At 43.6% G+C, this 15,943-nt stretch overlaps 1 protein-coding gene across 1 annotated transcript; it reads left to right on the top strand.

The window, feature by feature from the left end:
- Nucleotides 1-547: 547 nt before the first annotated feature.
- On the top strand, nucleotides 548-9,189 carry LOC110296341 (killer cell lectin-like receptor subfamily B member 1A). Its single transcript, XM_021165004.3, has 6 exons — nucleotides 548-672; nucleotides 2,809-2,912; nucleotides 3,996-4,065; nucleotides 4,557-4,711; nucleotides 5,015-5,130; nucleotides 8,710-9,189. Exons 1-6 carry the CDS (start codon nucleotides 588-590, stop codon nucleotides 8,849-8,851), a joined length of 672 nt encoding a protein of 223 aa, XP_021020663.1. The 5' UTR covers nucleotides 548-587; the 3' UTR covers nucleotides 8,852-9,189.
- Nucleotides 9,190-15,943: the final 6,754 nt, after the last annotated feature.

The following is a 15,943-nucleotide window of genomic DNA, read 5'->3' on the forward strand; positions in this document are numbered from 1 at the left end:
GGACTCACAGAGCCTGAAGCAGCAATCATGAAGCCTGCATGGGTCTACGCTAGTCCCTCTGCATATATGTTATGGCTGTTAGCTTGGTGTTCTGGAATTATTAACAGTTGGAGTTCAGGTGTCTCTGACTCTTTTCCCTGCTCATGGGAATCTTTTCCTCCTGCTGGACTGTCTTATGCAGCCTTGGTAAGAGGGTTTGTGCCCAGTCTTATTGCATCTTGTTATCCTGTATTCAGTTGATGTCACTGAGAGGCCTGCTCTTTTCTGAAGGGAAACAAAGGAGCAGTGGATGGGGGAGTGGAGAGGAAAGGGAACTGGGAGGAAAGAAAGGAGGGAAGGCTGTGGTCAGAGTGTTTTTGCATGGGAGAAGAATAAAGAAAAGGAAAAAAGACAGCAGTGTATAAGCTGTGTGGGCAGGACAGACAGCAAGGTCAGTCGGTAACCATGGAGAAACCCTCAGAGACAGGAGTCAGTGGGTGTGGGCACAGAGCAGAGCATTCACAGAGGACTTCCTTTTGCTCATTTCACCCCAAAGGCCTTGGAGTTTTCCCCTGCTCACCAGTTCAGTGTTGCATCTCCTATGCACAATGGACACAGCAAGGTTCTACTTTAGTTTAAAGCCACCCAGGACGCCAGGGGCTTGGCATGAGTCACCCCCATCTCTTCCCCCAGGTCAGTAGCTTTATTTTTCCTTGAAGCATTAGAATGTCTTCCAGAGTTATGATTTTTCTTACAGTTTTAAGTTATTGCTATGAAAGTGAGCAACCATCTACCAGCGCTGAAGAGTGTAGACGGCTACAACTTTGGATTAATAAAAAGCTCATCGGTTCCATCTTTAATCAGTCAGTGTGAAACTTGGGCAGGAATTCCTTTTGACTTTAGCTATGGGCCCTGAAGAAAGGATATTTTACATCTACAAGGAAAAAGTAAGGCAGACTTACTATAAAGCATCTTGCCTGGTCCAAACTTCTCTACACAACACAAACACCATGACTCCTCTCCGTGCCATTCTAGCACTGAGCACTGGAGGAGTTGAGGGATGTGGCACCCTGTCTGCCATAAATGTTGAAGACTGATAGAAGGCATTTATGAAGGGTACCATGACTTAGGGATGGATGAAAAGAGACAGAGAGAGAGAGGCAGAAAACATGTCTGCAGTGGTCATGGTATGGTATGGAGTTCTGTGACATAACTGAGTTTCCTTATCTAAAACTGCAGTGCTTAAAATCTAACCTTTCTATACTGTGTGAAGAATGTGAACCCACAACTCTTTAAGGCTGTTTGTCAGAAACTAGTTTTAAAAAATAGTTTGGAAAAAAGTACAAAGAAAAAAGTCACCAAAACTGCATTATAAACTTTACATTGGTTCTGGGAAAGTGGAGGGTTTTGTTGACCAGAGGGGGATTTGAGGGAGCCAGTTATGTGTGGTAGGTGCAGGCAAGTGTTTGTTTTCCCTGTTTATGACTGCAAACATGGAGAAGGGACTTACAAAGCTAAAGGTTGGGGTTCTGTTTTCCCACTGAGTCTAGTCAGCTCTGCCAGTGTGTGCATGGTTTTCGGGTCATGCCCTGGAGCACAGGTGGCCTCTTAGGGACTGTATCCTTGAGTAAAACTGACTCTCCCACTCCTAGCAGCCATCAGCTGTCAATGACTCCCCAGATGACGTTGGAACTCCATGCCCAACTCCCCTCACCATGCTGGACCTTTGCCTAACTTGAGCTTTCGAAGGTCTTGTGCAGGCTATTACAAATGGCGTGAGTTCATATGTGCAACTACCCTGCTGTGTCTGAAAGACAGCGTTTCATTACAGTTGTCCACCATCTCTGGCTCTGCAGTCATTCTGTCCCCTCTTCTGTGATGATGGCAGAGCCTTGGTTAGGGATGGATGAGATGCAGATGTGCCACTTAGGGCTGAGTACTTCATAGTCTCTTACTCTAATTGTTCTGGGTGGTGCACACCTATAATTCCATCACTTGGGAGGAAGAGGCAGAAGAATCCGGAGCTCAAGGTCATCTTCAGCCACACAGAGTTAGCAGTCAGCCTGGACTGAGGGGTAACCCTATCTTAGAAACATAACAGAGCACAACAAAAAGAAAATTTGAAAGTACTCTATTTAAGGAAGGGACACTGTGAAAGCTACAGCCATATTGTATTTAGTGCATGCTTAGTGTGTGTGCATGCGTGTGTATACATAGAGCCTGGTGCTAACCACAGTTTCAGTTCATCTAACCATTAGGGTGTTTGGAATTCAGCCAATAAGGAGGGACTAACACAACTGAAATACTGAAATACCACCTGAAATCACAAGATGCTTCCCCTTGGATGCCACGCCTTTGATTCAAAATGGAGATCATTGTAGTCAGCAGTGAAGAAGACTTCCTGTCCAGGAATAGAATCACGTCATTAGCACTGAAAGTCATCAGTACCACAAAACTGAGCATCACAAACATCTCTTGATTAAAGAATTTTCCTTAGCGATGCTCTGACTCCCTTCCGAAATAGAACATACCATTTACTTTTGGACAGCACTCAATCACATGTATCGAGATTGATTCAGCCGATGCTCCTTTGTGCTTAATACATACATAAGTATTATTCTTTCAGTCCTGCTTTATCAAAGCAAACAGCTGAACCTAACGGAGTGTTCATCTCATGGAATTCTGCTTTAAGATGGTGGAGAAAGGCTCATATCTGCAACTGACCCTCTACTTGAATCCAATTGTCCTTGTTAGTCAAAACCACCTTTAACTGTTATTCCAGATGTTCTGTACTGGCTTAAATGGGTTACAAGGTTCTTAACTTTGCAGATGCCTGTCGGTGCCCACGTTCACACAGGTTGGCTCTGAAGCTCAGCTGTGCTGGGCTCATCCTCCTTGTCCTGACCCTGATTGGGATGAGTGTCTTATATAAGTGAGGCCAGGGCTTGTGCTTCACAATCCTTCCTCTGCTTCCATCATAAATATCGGTGCCTTTTCACATGATTGGGCCCCTTGGGCCTGGAGGAGGGTCAATGACGTGAGTAGGAACAGGACAGTATCCCATACCCAGAGAGAAATTTCACATTGCCTTCATGCTTCCAAATTCCTCTGAGACCCATTAGAGGCTGTTACACACAAAGGGTTCTCTAACAGACCTGAGCATGGCAAAGATTGCACCAGAAGATTTTGTCCAGCCCCCCTCCTTCCCCCAGCCCCCATTCCTCTCCCTTGCTAAAGCCCCCACGGTCTATTCCCTTAGTTAGACACTTCCTTCTGCCTGATTCCTTCCTGAGGTTGATTACTGAGGTCCAGCATCAAGATCCAGTTATCAAAATCCAATATTTGGCTCCCCTGACTAACATGCCAATCAGGACTTCCCAACTCACCCTAGCACAGACTTCCCCTTGTTCTCCATAAAAACCCATTCTTGCAAAATCACCTGCTGCTGTCTTTGCCTGATCCAGCGGCAAACAGTCTCACAATCCCTCCAGGGTAATAAATGTCCTTTGTGCTGAGAATTTGGTGTCTGAGTGTGTTCTGAGCTGACTCCAAGGCCCCAGACCCCTACACACATACAACACACATGTACACAGAGCCTAAAAATATAAATCATATTGTGACAAAAACATAACAAGGCAAACTAAAAGGCTCCGGTGTTGGTTTATTAAGCATCTATTAAACTAAACTCCGGTGGCACTAAGCTGTCTTCTGTGGACGGTGTGCTAATACTCATTCTGAAGATGAGGATTCAGGCAGTGATGGTGGGTAAGTTAAGTCTCTGTGACGCCATTGGATAATATGTCACACTAAACAGAGGTGGGAATCCACGTGTTGTGTTTTTCTTCTTTGTTTGTATATTCTGTCTCCACATTCCTCCCTCAGCCCAGTTTTCTAATATTTTATTCTCAGTCCAGAAGTTCAGGTTTGTTGAAATAACTTGATTTCCTGGAGTGAGAAATGGAGCACACCTGTTCCACCATTCGTTTCAGCGTTAATCCCTCTCTGTGTTTTCTCATTTATCAATACAAAAACCATCAATAGAAAAATGCTGGGTGCTTATTCAAGAGAACCTGGATAAAACAACAGGTAATTTTTTGTGCCTTGTATTTTGCAAGAATAATAGCTGATGTTTGCTATTTACCAGGGGTTACTTACAGTCAGCCAAGGCTTACAACAGCCATCTGTGAAGACTCTATATCACCATAGTCTTATGTTAGAGGAAATTGCTGCATAGAAACTTGTTGAGGGTCTCATGATTGGTAGTTGATAAGGCTGGTAGCATCTTTGAAACTATGTGACCTGGAAGCCTGAGATCTCAACCACTTGGCCATACTGCCTAGGGACGCTAGCATACTTGATCATTAACTTAAGAAAACCCTGTATCAAACAGTTAACTTTGTCTAAAGTAGAAAAAAGTGTATTCCTTGTTATTTATATTTCTTTGATGTGTCATAACAGTAATCTTGTTCCTGCACAAGTTAATAAAAGTGTGGGTTAGTAAAGCAACTACTGGGTCTAACCAGCTGTGGTGCAGCAAGAACAGGGTAGAAATGCACCATGTCTTCCTCTCCCTTCAGACAGTCCAGCTAAGCTAGAGTGCCCCCAAGACTGGCTTTCACACCGAGATAAGTGCTTTCACGTTTCTCAAGTTTCCAACACTTGGAAGGAAAGTCTAGCTGACTGTGGTAAAAAAGGAGCCACTTTGCTGCTCATTCAAGACCAAGAAGAACTGGTAAGCTATTCAATAAAATACAGACATTAGCACACTCTTCTAAGAAAGTGGAGACTTTACATTATGGAAGCTCATAGTCTGAGAGACTAATTGGACATGTGAGCCAAAAACTACATGTGTAAGGTGAGTGTCCTTTGGATCATTAATATGGGGCACAGATTTCACAAAGGAGGAAGAAATATCTGTGTTGGGGACTCAGAATGGGTACAGGTGGCCCTTGAACTAGGTTTCAGGAGGCTGATAGAATGTGAATCACCAATACACAGACTCAGGTTTAAGTCCTCTGCTCTGTTTTGATTGTAGAGATTCCTACAGGACTCAATAAAGAAAAAATACAATGCATTTTGGATTGGACTAAGTTACACATTGCCAGACATGAACTGGAAGTGGATAAATGGCTCAACGTTAAATTCTGATGTGTGAGTACTAGAGGAGCTAATTTGAAAATTCATTTCAGGTCAGAATAGTGTGGGGCTCTAACACTGACAGCATATGAACAATCTGAAAATATGATTCCAAAGGTGAAAATTTCCATGTATGAAAAGATACCAGCATTTTATAAGGTTGTGTGTGAGTGTGTGTGTGTGTGTGTATGATGTATGTATGTATGTATGTATGTATGTATGTACGTACATATACAATGACGTTCTAAGGCCCAGGGACTAGACAAAAAAAAACTTTGGAAAAGATGTGCTTTGTTTTTTGTTTGTTTGTTTGTTTGTTTGTTTACTTATTCACTTTACATCTTGCTCACTGCCCACCTCCAGGTCACCCCCTCCCAGAATCCTTTCTCCCCCTTCCTTCTTCTCTGAGCAGGTAGGGTCCTCTTAGGTAATCCCTGAATGTAGGAATGAAAGGTAGGAATGAAAATTCCTACCTGCTCTAGGCACATAGAACTTTTTTCTGTTTCCTCCCTTACACTATACATGTGTTTCAAAGAATTTCTTTTTTTTTTCTTTCAAAGATTTATTTATTTACTTTATATATGAATACACTGTAGCTGTCTTCGGACGCACCAGAAGAGGGCATCAGATCCCATTGCAGATGGTTGTGAGCCACCATGTGGTTGCTGGGAATTGAACTCAGGACCTCTGGAAGAGCAGTCAGTGCTCTTAACCACTGAGCCATCTCTCCAGCCCCCTCAAAGAATTTCTTAAATGGCACTCCCTGTTCATGCTGTGGTTCAAATGATCCATATGGTGTAATGAGGGCTGTCTCTCAGTCCCAACTATCAGGGGAAGAGTGGGTGTGGAAGGAGAAGCAGCAGGAAGTAGCTTGGAGCCTTGACAGCTGAGAGAAATGAGCACAAAGTCACAGGTTGCATTACAGTTTAACCAGGGTTATGAAAGAAACAAGTAGGGGCTGCAATGGGAAGAGGCATTAATCAGTGTTTTCATTGCTGGAACAAAATCTCACGGATAAGCAAGAGAGGAAAATCGTCTTGATTCACAGTTCAAGGGGCCTCATTTTCCTCCTGTGTGAGTTGTCATGGTAACCGTGAATGCAATGAGAAAGCTTAAATTCAGAGTGAAGATATACATTTTAGCAGTGTTTGTGATTGGATAGCAAGAGCAGATGATTCACTCATTTCATAAGCAAAGCATATAGGATTCAAATTTCTATACAGTGCTTTCAGCAGGGTTTTCAGGAGTGGTATGGAGGATTGGCTTAATAATCTTGCTTGGATACACTTAAGCAAATCACACAAATCGATATGGGAAATGTATTCCTTGTTACTCAGAATACATGAGATTGGAATGTGAAATGCTGAAACACATTTAGGTTTACTTCACGTGTAATGACAATGTATGAAGTATAGAAATTGTTAAACATATCAAGTTGGTGTACAGTAGAGTAGTGAAGTGTGCAGAGTAAACTCAGCAAATCTGTCACTTTACTCTGAGGACAAAATGACACTATGATTAGACAGACTCAGCTGGTAAGTCTGGAGGCTGCCAGGCTCAGAGGGAAGAGTATCAGTCAAGCTACTCCACTCTTGTTTTAACTCTCTGTCCCTGGCTTTCAGGTAAGGAAAAGGGAGAAACAGTTTTCAGACAGGATTGTTTAGAGAATTAATAAGGAATGTTAGAGAACTCCTCAGCAGTCTGGTAGGAGAAGGCCTGGGAAGCCTCAAAGGAATTTTGAAAGGAAGTCATTGACTTCAACAGATCAGCACAAAGGAAATTATCCTGAGAGCTGAAGAAACACCCTGAAGGGTGGAAGAGATAAAAGAGGGGGAATCATGGCTGGACTAGCATGTGGACCACCAGGATGACCTCAGATTGTCTCTCACGGTCAAGGGCTCCACAAGGAACTAAACAAAGGAAGGACACCTGTGAGGGAGCCCTGCCCACTATAATATGCCACCTTCTTTTAAAAAATCCATCAGTGCGTTTAGAACTCATCTCTCCCTTACAATCAATCTTGGAACAGTCTGCATCTGAAAGACCCACAACGTGAGGACTCCCCCACGTTCTGACTCAGGAGAGGCGACACCCCAAAATCACCCACAAGAAACGGTCTTGCTGCAACTGCAAGAGGATTTTTATTCGAGAGCGTTCTCGGGCCCATGGTCATACACCACGCAGGGGTAGAGGACTATGGCGCCCCGAGTAGCTGTATAAGGGGGTATTTAAAGGAAGAAACCACAACTCAAGGAAGTGGGGAGGGCGTTGTTGGAAAAATACCAAAGATACCAGTTAAGAGTCATAAGGAAGTGTAAAGTCACAAGAGTCACAGAGAATACCTGGTAATTGTTTTGGTTAACTCTCAGTTTCTAAGAGCCCCTAACAATAGCACATTTGCATGGCAGTTTCCGGAGTTGGTCAGGGTGACTTTCTTTGAATGAACACTCTTTGAACTCAGGAAGCAGGTAGGTGGAGGAAGGAATGTCGCTATCAAGGTATGATTAGCATACCTTGGAGCAATGGGTCACAAAGGTTACATTCCCAAGCCTCAACCTAAAGGCCTAGAATTTTGTTACTTCTTCATTCCCCCCCTTTTTTTTTTGTTAATAGTTCTAATCTTAGAACTAGACACTATCTTTTTTCTGACATATTTGATCCTTTAGGGCATAGTACTGTTGTCTCAAAACTAAAAGCCGCACTGCACTAATTTTTGTTCACATCAGAGCTTGAATTCTAATTGTGTTCCCACCAGCATGGATCGATGGGAACCATGCACAGTTGAAACATACGTTAATTAAATATTTGTCAACCTAAGGAAAGAGCATGAAAGGAATTGTTACTATATATCATGTGAGCTGAGCCTGTTTCCCTCTCTGTATCCAGTTCTGTGATCTAGACCCTGTGAGCTCACTCTGTATATTGAATACATTCATTGTGCACCTGTGTGTAACTGTTGTCATGTATTCATGGTTATCTTAATACTTCCCTAAATATTAGCTAGTTAAACCACATACTTACATGTTTGTATTATGCTTCTCTACTATTAATCTAATCTTAGAGATTTATTCATTCTGTTTTATGTATATGCATGTGCTGTTGTTCATGGAAGTGAGAAGAGGGCATCAGATTCCTTGGGACTGGAGTTCCAGACGCTGTGAGCAACCATGGGGGTTCTGGAAACTGAACTCAGATCTTGTCCAAGAGCAGCCAGTGCTCTCAATCACTGAGCTGTCTCTCCAGCTTGACCCTGTATATTAAACAAAACTGAAGTGCTACAACGTGAAGCTTTTCACATGATGTGTTAGAGTGTGAATCGATGCAGTAGAATGGGAGACTAATTATCCCTTTCTGAGCCTTCTCCTTTTTGTACAAGATTCTTCCTGGAAGGATCTTTCTTTGCCAATGACTAAACAGCAGTTTAGAGGTTTCTATCCGCTCTGCCTTCAATGTTCACAACAGGATGTTTGTGTTTACTGTACTCAATAACTGTGCATTCTTCTCTCCCCTTTAAAGTCCAAAGGAAACCAATGACAGACAGGATAATTATAGAGAATCCTAAACACTAAAGGTGGCTATTCTCTTCCTTCTCAGATTAAGAATCACTGGTGACACTGAAAGTGACACCTTTGCCACTATCTCAGGAGACAAAGTGACTTCTGAGAGCTGTGTTTCAGACAACCGTTGGATCTGCCAAAAGGAACTAAACCATGAAACCCCGTGTAATGACCCCTGACTGTGAATCCCATCCTGATTACTTTACCATCCGCACCAGATCTCTGCACCTAACCTGTCTCTGCTGTCTGCCTCCCAGTGCAGTTAGTGATACAAAGCATGGACTCTGAAAACACTGGGACTCTTACAGATGCCCAGGCGCAGTTTCTCTATTCTGTAAAGGAGACAGAGATGTTGATGTGCCATTCTACATGAGGGGTTCTACAAAAAGAAGCCCTGGCACCTGAGGGGCACTGGATTCTAATCTTGGAGTCTGTGACCCCCACTGTCTGTGTCTGAGCTCATCTGCAAAACAGCCATAAGAAAACCACTTACAAAAATCATTAAAATGCTCTTAATACCGGGACTGGTGCCTCATGTCTGTGTTAACAGCATTGGGAAGGCTGAGCCAGGAAAAGCAAGAGTTCAAGCCAGCCTGGGTGTGGTGGATTGGTCCCCCGTTGGTGGCACTGTTTGTTAAGGTTTAGGGATTGCAGCCTTGCTGGAGGAAGGTCGCTGGAGGAAGCCTTTGGGAGTAAAAGCCTCATCGACTTGTAGTTTGCTCTGCTTCACACTTTTGGTCCAAAGATGTGAGCTCTGGGCTCTCTGCTCCAGGTCCCATACCTTCTGCCTTCTTCCTGCCATTATGTACTCTGACTCTCTGGAACAAAACACCAAATTTAGCCTCTTTCTTCCACAGGTCACCTGGGTCATTGTGTTTTATCATAACAACAGAAAAGTAACTAATAAATTGGGCCACATAATGAGTTAGTCGGAAGCAACCACAGCATTGCTCTTAACAGTTAGCTGGAGTGAACATGTCTGCAACCTAGGCAGGCAAGCACAGGGAATAACTTAGTGACTTGGGATTCTACTTCGTTTGAGTTGTGCACACCACTCTCCTTTGGGAATGCCCTTGGCAGCCTAGGTTCCTTTCCTGTACATGCTAGGCACACACCCCCTCTTAGAGAATGAGTCAGCAATCTGTTAGCACCCCAAGATCACCACACATACCCCCAAGACCAGCACATACACCCTAAGACCACCAGATCCATGGAACTGCACTTAAGCCTACCTTAAACCAAGGAAGAAGTCTTTCATTCCCCTAAGGGCATCAAACATTGACAGTTTCTAATCAACTGTGCTATTAATGTATCTGGGTATAGACTGGTTTGGAGTCTGTGCTCAATAAGGCAAACTGTGTCCCAAAGCGAACCTGTTAAGCCAACCTCCTATTTACCATCTCATGCCTAGCACCAATGAGCCATGCATTATGAGAAGGGTTTGGGTAACCTAAGCTTGTCAGCCAAAATAGAGAACCTCCCAAACTAAGCCCCTAGTAACCAAACGTCTTAAAGGGAAGTCCCACACAGCCATCAGGGCCCTACCGTACTCACTCCCATGGCAGCCCCACACAGCCATCAGGGCCCTACCGTACTCACTCCCATGGCCACATGTTCTCTTTAGAGTGCATCCCAGTTTGTGTCCTAGCCTCAAGCTAGATAAGCTTTCCCAGACACTTTGCTACTCCTTGAAAGAAGGATCAAGAAGCGGGAAACACCCCATCCTGCCTCGCTATTGCCAGCATGCTTCATTTACATAAATGGTCAGCATTTGGGGGGTAACCCACTGATAGAGCTGGAGCCCAAGTTTGACTACCCCCAACAATCCCCATCAGGGTCCTTTCTCATACACCTGGGGACACTGGGGAATCAGAGCATGCTGTGCATGTGTCCTTTGTACTTCCTCCTAAATTCCCAGCATATCGCATTGGAAAACAGATAACCCATAACAACTGTCTTAGTACGGGTTTCTATTGCTGCAACAACAGACAACAAGCAAATTGGAGAAGAAGGGGTTTATTTGGCTTACACTTCCATATCACTATGTATCACATCAAAGGAAGACAGGACAGGAACTCAAACAGAGCAGGAACCTGGAGGTAGAAGCTGATACAGAGGCTATGGAGGGATGCTGCTTACTGGCCTGCTTCTCATGGATTGCTTAGTCTGCTTTCTTATAAAACCCAGGACCTCCAAGCCAGGCATAGTACCACCCACAATGGCTGGGCCCTCCCCTCAGCAATCACTAATTAAGAAAATGCCCTACAGCCAGATCTGATGGAATTTCTTAATTGGGGGGTCTCTCCTCTCAAATGATTTTAGCCTCTGTCAACTTGACACAAAACTATTCAACACCACATCTAAACATTTGTGGGCATTCCATCAGCCACAGTGTGTTATCACACACAGGACAGTGCTGACGGGGGCAGATGATATATGTGGGTTTGTTTACACTTCTCATCGCCTGGTTAGTACATAACCAGGCTATCTTGAACTAGTTATGTTTTCCTAAGTTAGTATCTGTGGCAGTTACCAGACAAAAACAACACAGACAAAAAGAGCCCAAATGAGTAATAAAAACAAACGAACAAAAACCTCCAAAACGTGTAGTTATTATAATTAGATCAAAGGAGTCCGAAGCAAATGATTCAAGATCATTGCAAATGTAGTTAACAAAGTTATCTAAACTATAAAATAATGATGTAATTAAATACAAACGCAGCTGTCCAATGATGCTTATGTCCCTTAACTTTTGCTGCCTGACAGCCATCTCAGCATCCAGTGACTTTGTTCTTAAGATGAGATTAGCTGGGTGTTTTTGCTCGTCGAGTCTCAGCAGACCCACACATCTATGGAACCCTGACCGATTGTCTGAGACCTGGCTGATACAGGCTGAGCTCAGGGACCATGTGACTGACACACTCATGGGTCTCCAGTTCTCAGTCGGGTTGTTTATGGGGTCACTGGATAGATGCCAACTCAGAACTTGCCCCCTTCACATTCTCTTAGGTAAATCAAGTCGAAAGAGCACCCCAGGCCCAAGAACCTGCTGTCTCGTCTTTAGGGAAGGCAGTTCAAAGTCACTTTAAAGTAAGCATTTCTGGAGCCTGAGAAACCTGCCAATGGTCACATTCACACACACAGAAAAAGAATGATTCTCTCTCCCTGGGCATATGTCCACTGTCACTAGCTCCTCTGTAAGGGGTGCGGATCATCTCCCTACCATGCTGGGTTTTGGCTGGTCTTGTGTAAACAACCCCAGCTGCTGGGAGCCCGTGAACACAATGGCTATGTCACAGCTGGAAGACAGCACTTCTCCCACTGCAGGCTCTCAGATTCTTCCTACCTCCTCATCCGCAGCGTCCTCCGGGCCTCTGGAGTCGGGGCTGATACAGGTGTCCCATTTAGGGCTGGTACTCAGTCCCTTATCCACAGCATCTTAGTCAGTTGTGCATCTCTCTGTCGAGGGCTGTTCACTGCACAAAGAAACCTCTCTGACCAAGGCTGAGAGCAGCCCAGGTCTAGGGGTATAAACATACATATTTAGGAGGCCCTTTGACAGCATGGCCACTTAGAAAAATAACAATAGCAGGTTCAGTCAGGACTAAAGAAGAAGGTCCAGGTGTTTTCTAAGTTTCTGAACGCTAAATTCACAGCTGCAACTTTGAAAGGGTAGCATAAGGCAGCAGACTCCCAGAAGGAGCCCTGAGCGAGGCGATTGTGGCATAGTGCACAGTGTAATTTTCCTCAGAGGGCCAGTCTACTTCCCCTTCCAACAAGAAAATATGCAACATTTCAATCTTGCCAGTTAACTTCTCCCCCACCATTGGGGTCTCTTTATTCTTAATCTGTTACTTTATTCAGCCTCCATGGTAGGAGCTGTCATTGCTGACCAAGGCAGGAGACTCAGAAGCAGGAGACATACTTGGCCCCAAACAGCTGGCTTCTCTGGTAAAAATAAGAGATCCAGACATTTGATATTTTCATTGAATTTTTTATCTGATATATAAAACTATAAACTCAGGCCTGGGAAGTTGGCTCGGGGGTAAACAGTGCTAGCTGCTCCTCCAGAGAATCTAAATTTGGATGTCAGCATCCATGTAGAGTCTCTCAGTTTCCTGTAACTCTACTTCCAGTGGGTCTGACACGCTCTCCTGGCCTCTGTGAACACCACACTTACACACACACAAACACACACACACACACACGCTCACACACTCACACACACTTACACATACATATATACTCACACACATTCACACACACACACACTTACACACACACACATACTTACACATACTCACACACAAACACACACACATACTCATACACACTTACACATACATACATACTCACACACGTTCACACACACACGTTCACATACACATACTCACACTCACTCACACACACACACACACCAAATCTTTACAAAAGACACAAAAGTATATGTATATCTAGGGTACTATGTTTACATATATACTATACTTATGTGTATATACACATGGGATAATGTCTGAAACTGGGTACACAAAGCTAACTTCTCTCGAACCTTTATCATTTCTTATGATGAAAGCATTAAATCATTCTTTTAGCTTCCCTCCCCCTTTTAAGTACTTTATCATTATCTATAGTTACTCTAACTGTGCAATAACACAGGGGAACTCTATACTCCTGGCCAATGGTAGCTTAGTTCTCACCAGTCCACCTCTTTGCTTTAGAAACAGCTTCTATTCTGCAGATAGAGACACTGCACAAAAAATTTTTCATAGTATTTATAATTGCATATATGTCTAAAAAAATTTTTTTTTTTTTTGGTATTTTGAAATAGGGTTTCTGTGTGTTAGTCCTGGCTGTTCTGGAATTTTCTCTGTAGACCAGGCTGGCCTCTTCCTAACAGAAATCTGCCTGCCTTTGCCTCTCAAGGGCTGGGATTAAAGGTGTGCACCACCACCACCCAGCCACCCAGTACAAATTTTGAATATTTTGATTTAACTCGCTCTTGCTCTCACTCTGTAACCAACGGGGAAATGGTAATTCTTCCAACCAGAAGAAAAGCAACCCCAAGTCTTCAAAACCAGTGCCTTCATTTTCGCCTCTCAAAGCTTGTGTCTTGGTGAAGTCACAAAATTAATCAGCAGGAGAGCTGGGACTTGAACCCAGATTCCTCCAAAGCTACCAACTGTTGCTTCTTAGACTTCCAGATGAACTGCAAATTAATTGGTTATTTGAGAACTTTCTCGTGGCGCACTGCCTTCTGGGACATCTTCGCTTGGCTCCCTTCCTAGATCAGGCAAACCAGGGTAGAGGTTAGTTACATTAGAAAGCATTTGCTTCTGCGTGCTGTTACAAGTGTTTTCACAGAATTTCAAAATTGAGTCTATCGCCACCTTGTGTCCATAATATACAACTGCAACGTTGAAAGTATAGCACCTAGGGGGACTTTTCACATTTACCTAAAGGATGGGGAATGCTCTGTGTACACTGATATCTCTCAACTCAGGACCAATCATCATTATAGTTTTTTTTATTTCAAATGTACCTCATCTCTCTCTTGACTCCTCTTTTCTGAATGACTTGATAGTTGCAGGAAAAAACTAAGGAAACAAACAAACAAACAACAACAAAACCTAGCCGTGCGATGGTGGCACACGCCAACCACTTGGGAGGCAGAAGCAGGCGGATTTCTGAGTTCGAGGCCAGCCTGGTCTACAGAGTGAGTTCCAGGACAGCCAGGGCTATACAGAGAAACCCTGTCTCGAAAAAACAAAATAAATAAATACAACCTAACACTCTAAGATAGGTCCTATATCCGAATTTTCTAAGTTTTGCTAAACTATCATTACTATATTTTAGACTCTCCCTACTCAATCCAGAGTCCAGCCCCAGTTTAGCGTTTACCGTTGGTTGTAGACACTTTGGTCTCTTTTAATAAAGAGCGATCCATCCTTTCCTCTCCCACTGGCATCCATTGAAGAGTCCAGGACCGGCGTTCTGGGTGTGTGTGACCCAACTTTTTATCCTCATTTCAGTTCCAGTATTAAAAATTTGGCTCCCAAGTTCTTTGACATTTTCCATGGGAAATATGTACAGAGGGTGACCTCTCCCTTTCAGTCTGTCGACATAGAGGAGGATATCATTTAATCCATGGTTTGTTTTTCAAACCTAAACTGTTAACAAATAAAATGAAATTAGTAGTATTTGAAGGGATGTACAAGTGACCTGTGTAAAGGCCAATAACTTTCTAATAAAGGTTAAACACTGGGAGCTTTTCTCAAGCAGAGTCAAGCACTCGGTAGGCAACAGTAATAGGTAGTGATGCATGAAGAAAGATAAGGCATGAGACTCTTTTAATACAGCTGTCACTCCTGAGGAATACCGTCTAAAATCCTAGAAGTGAACCTTTTGTGAACAAGTCATGTGAAAATCTACTATTTTATGAGCTACTTAAAATATACATTAGTAAACAGCTTAAAATGGAGGTACCCTGCATGGGTGGAGAGTGCTGCTCCCAGATCACAGGTTTTAGAATTAAGAGCACAGTGCCATCTCTTGGTATCTCTGATACAAGATACCTCTGTATCTTGGTTTCAGGATACAGAGAAATCAACCTGGAACAAAGCTAGAAGCTCCTTCCTTTCTGGCAACCATACATTGTGTCTGAAGATACTACACAGGCTTCTGCTGGAAAAGCAGACGCATCAGTGGTCATACCCAGCTGTAGACCCAGCATGATACATTATTGACCAGCCATGCAAGGCAATTGCCACTGAGGCAATAATGACATGAGTGTTTAGGGGTAACCAATTGTTCTGCAATTGGGTTTGAGGCCTCTACACAGGATGGCGTACGTGCGTGATTCTGCAGGCTTTATCAAATGGTAATTGGATATGCTGTCAAACTATTGTACTCATAGACCAGGGCACCTTTCAGCTTGGCCAGAGAATCTCCTTTTTGCAGCAGGCAATGATTCACGCAGAGACTTATTATCTGGCTGAAGTATTGAGGGTAAGTGACAGTTGCATGCTCAGCCATAAATGGGTCATCAGAGTGTAGCAGGAACGGGGGGGGGGGGGCAGCTCTATGTAAACTCCAGGGGCTGCGCAGCAGCTAAAGCATCTCCTGCAAGAGGACCTAATTGAGGACTGCCTGAGAGACCAAGGATTGCTTGCATGGACAATGCCAGCCAATGGGAACTGCTGTTTAGAAGAGATGCTTTTGGGGGACCAATAGGGTGCCGGTGGAGGGTTTTAAAGGAACTCACAGCAGTATTC

Source organism: Mus caroli, unplaced genomic scaffold (genome assembly GCF_978045245.1).
Source record: "Mus caroli unplaced genomic scaffold, Mus_caroli_1 scaffold_7, whole genome shotgun sequence".
Taxonomy (NCBI): Eukaryota; Metazoa; Chordata; class Mammalia; order Rodentia; family Muridae; genus Mus; species Mus caroli.

Excerpts from the sequence above, each read along its gene's own strand:
- LOC110296341 (XM_021165004.3), top strand. The coding sequence starts at position 588 with ATGGACACAGCAAGGTTCTACTTTAGTTTAAAGCCACCCAGGACGCCA. Across the intron at positions 673-2,808 it reads ACCCCCATCTCTTCCCCCAG|ATGCCTGTCGGTGCCCACGT; the intron begins GTCAGTAGCTTT and ends TTAACTTTGCAG. Across the intron at positions 4,066-4,556 it reads GAACCTGGATAAAACAACAG|ACAGTCCAGCTAAGCTAGAG; the intron begins GTAATTTTTTGT and ends CTCTCCCTTCAG.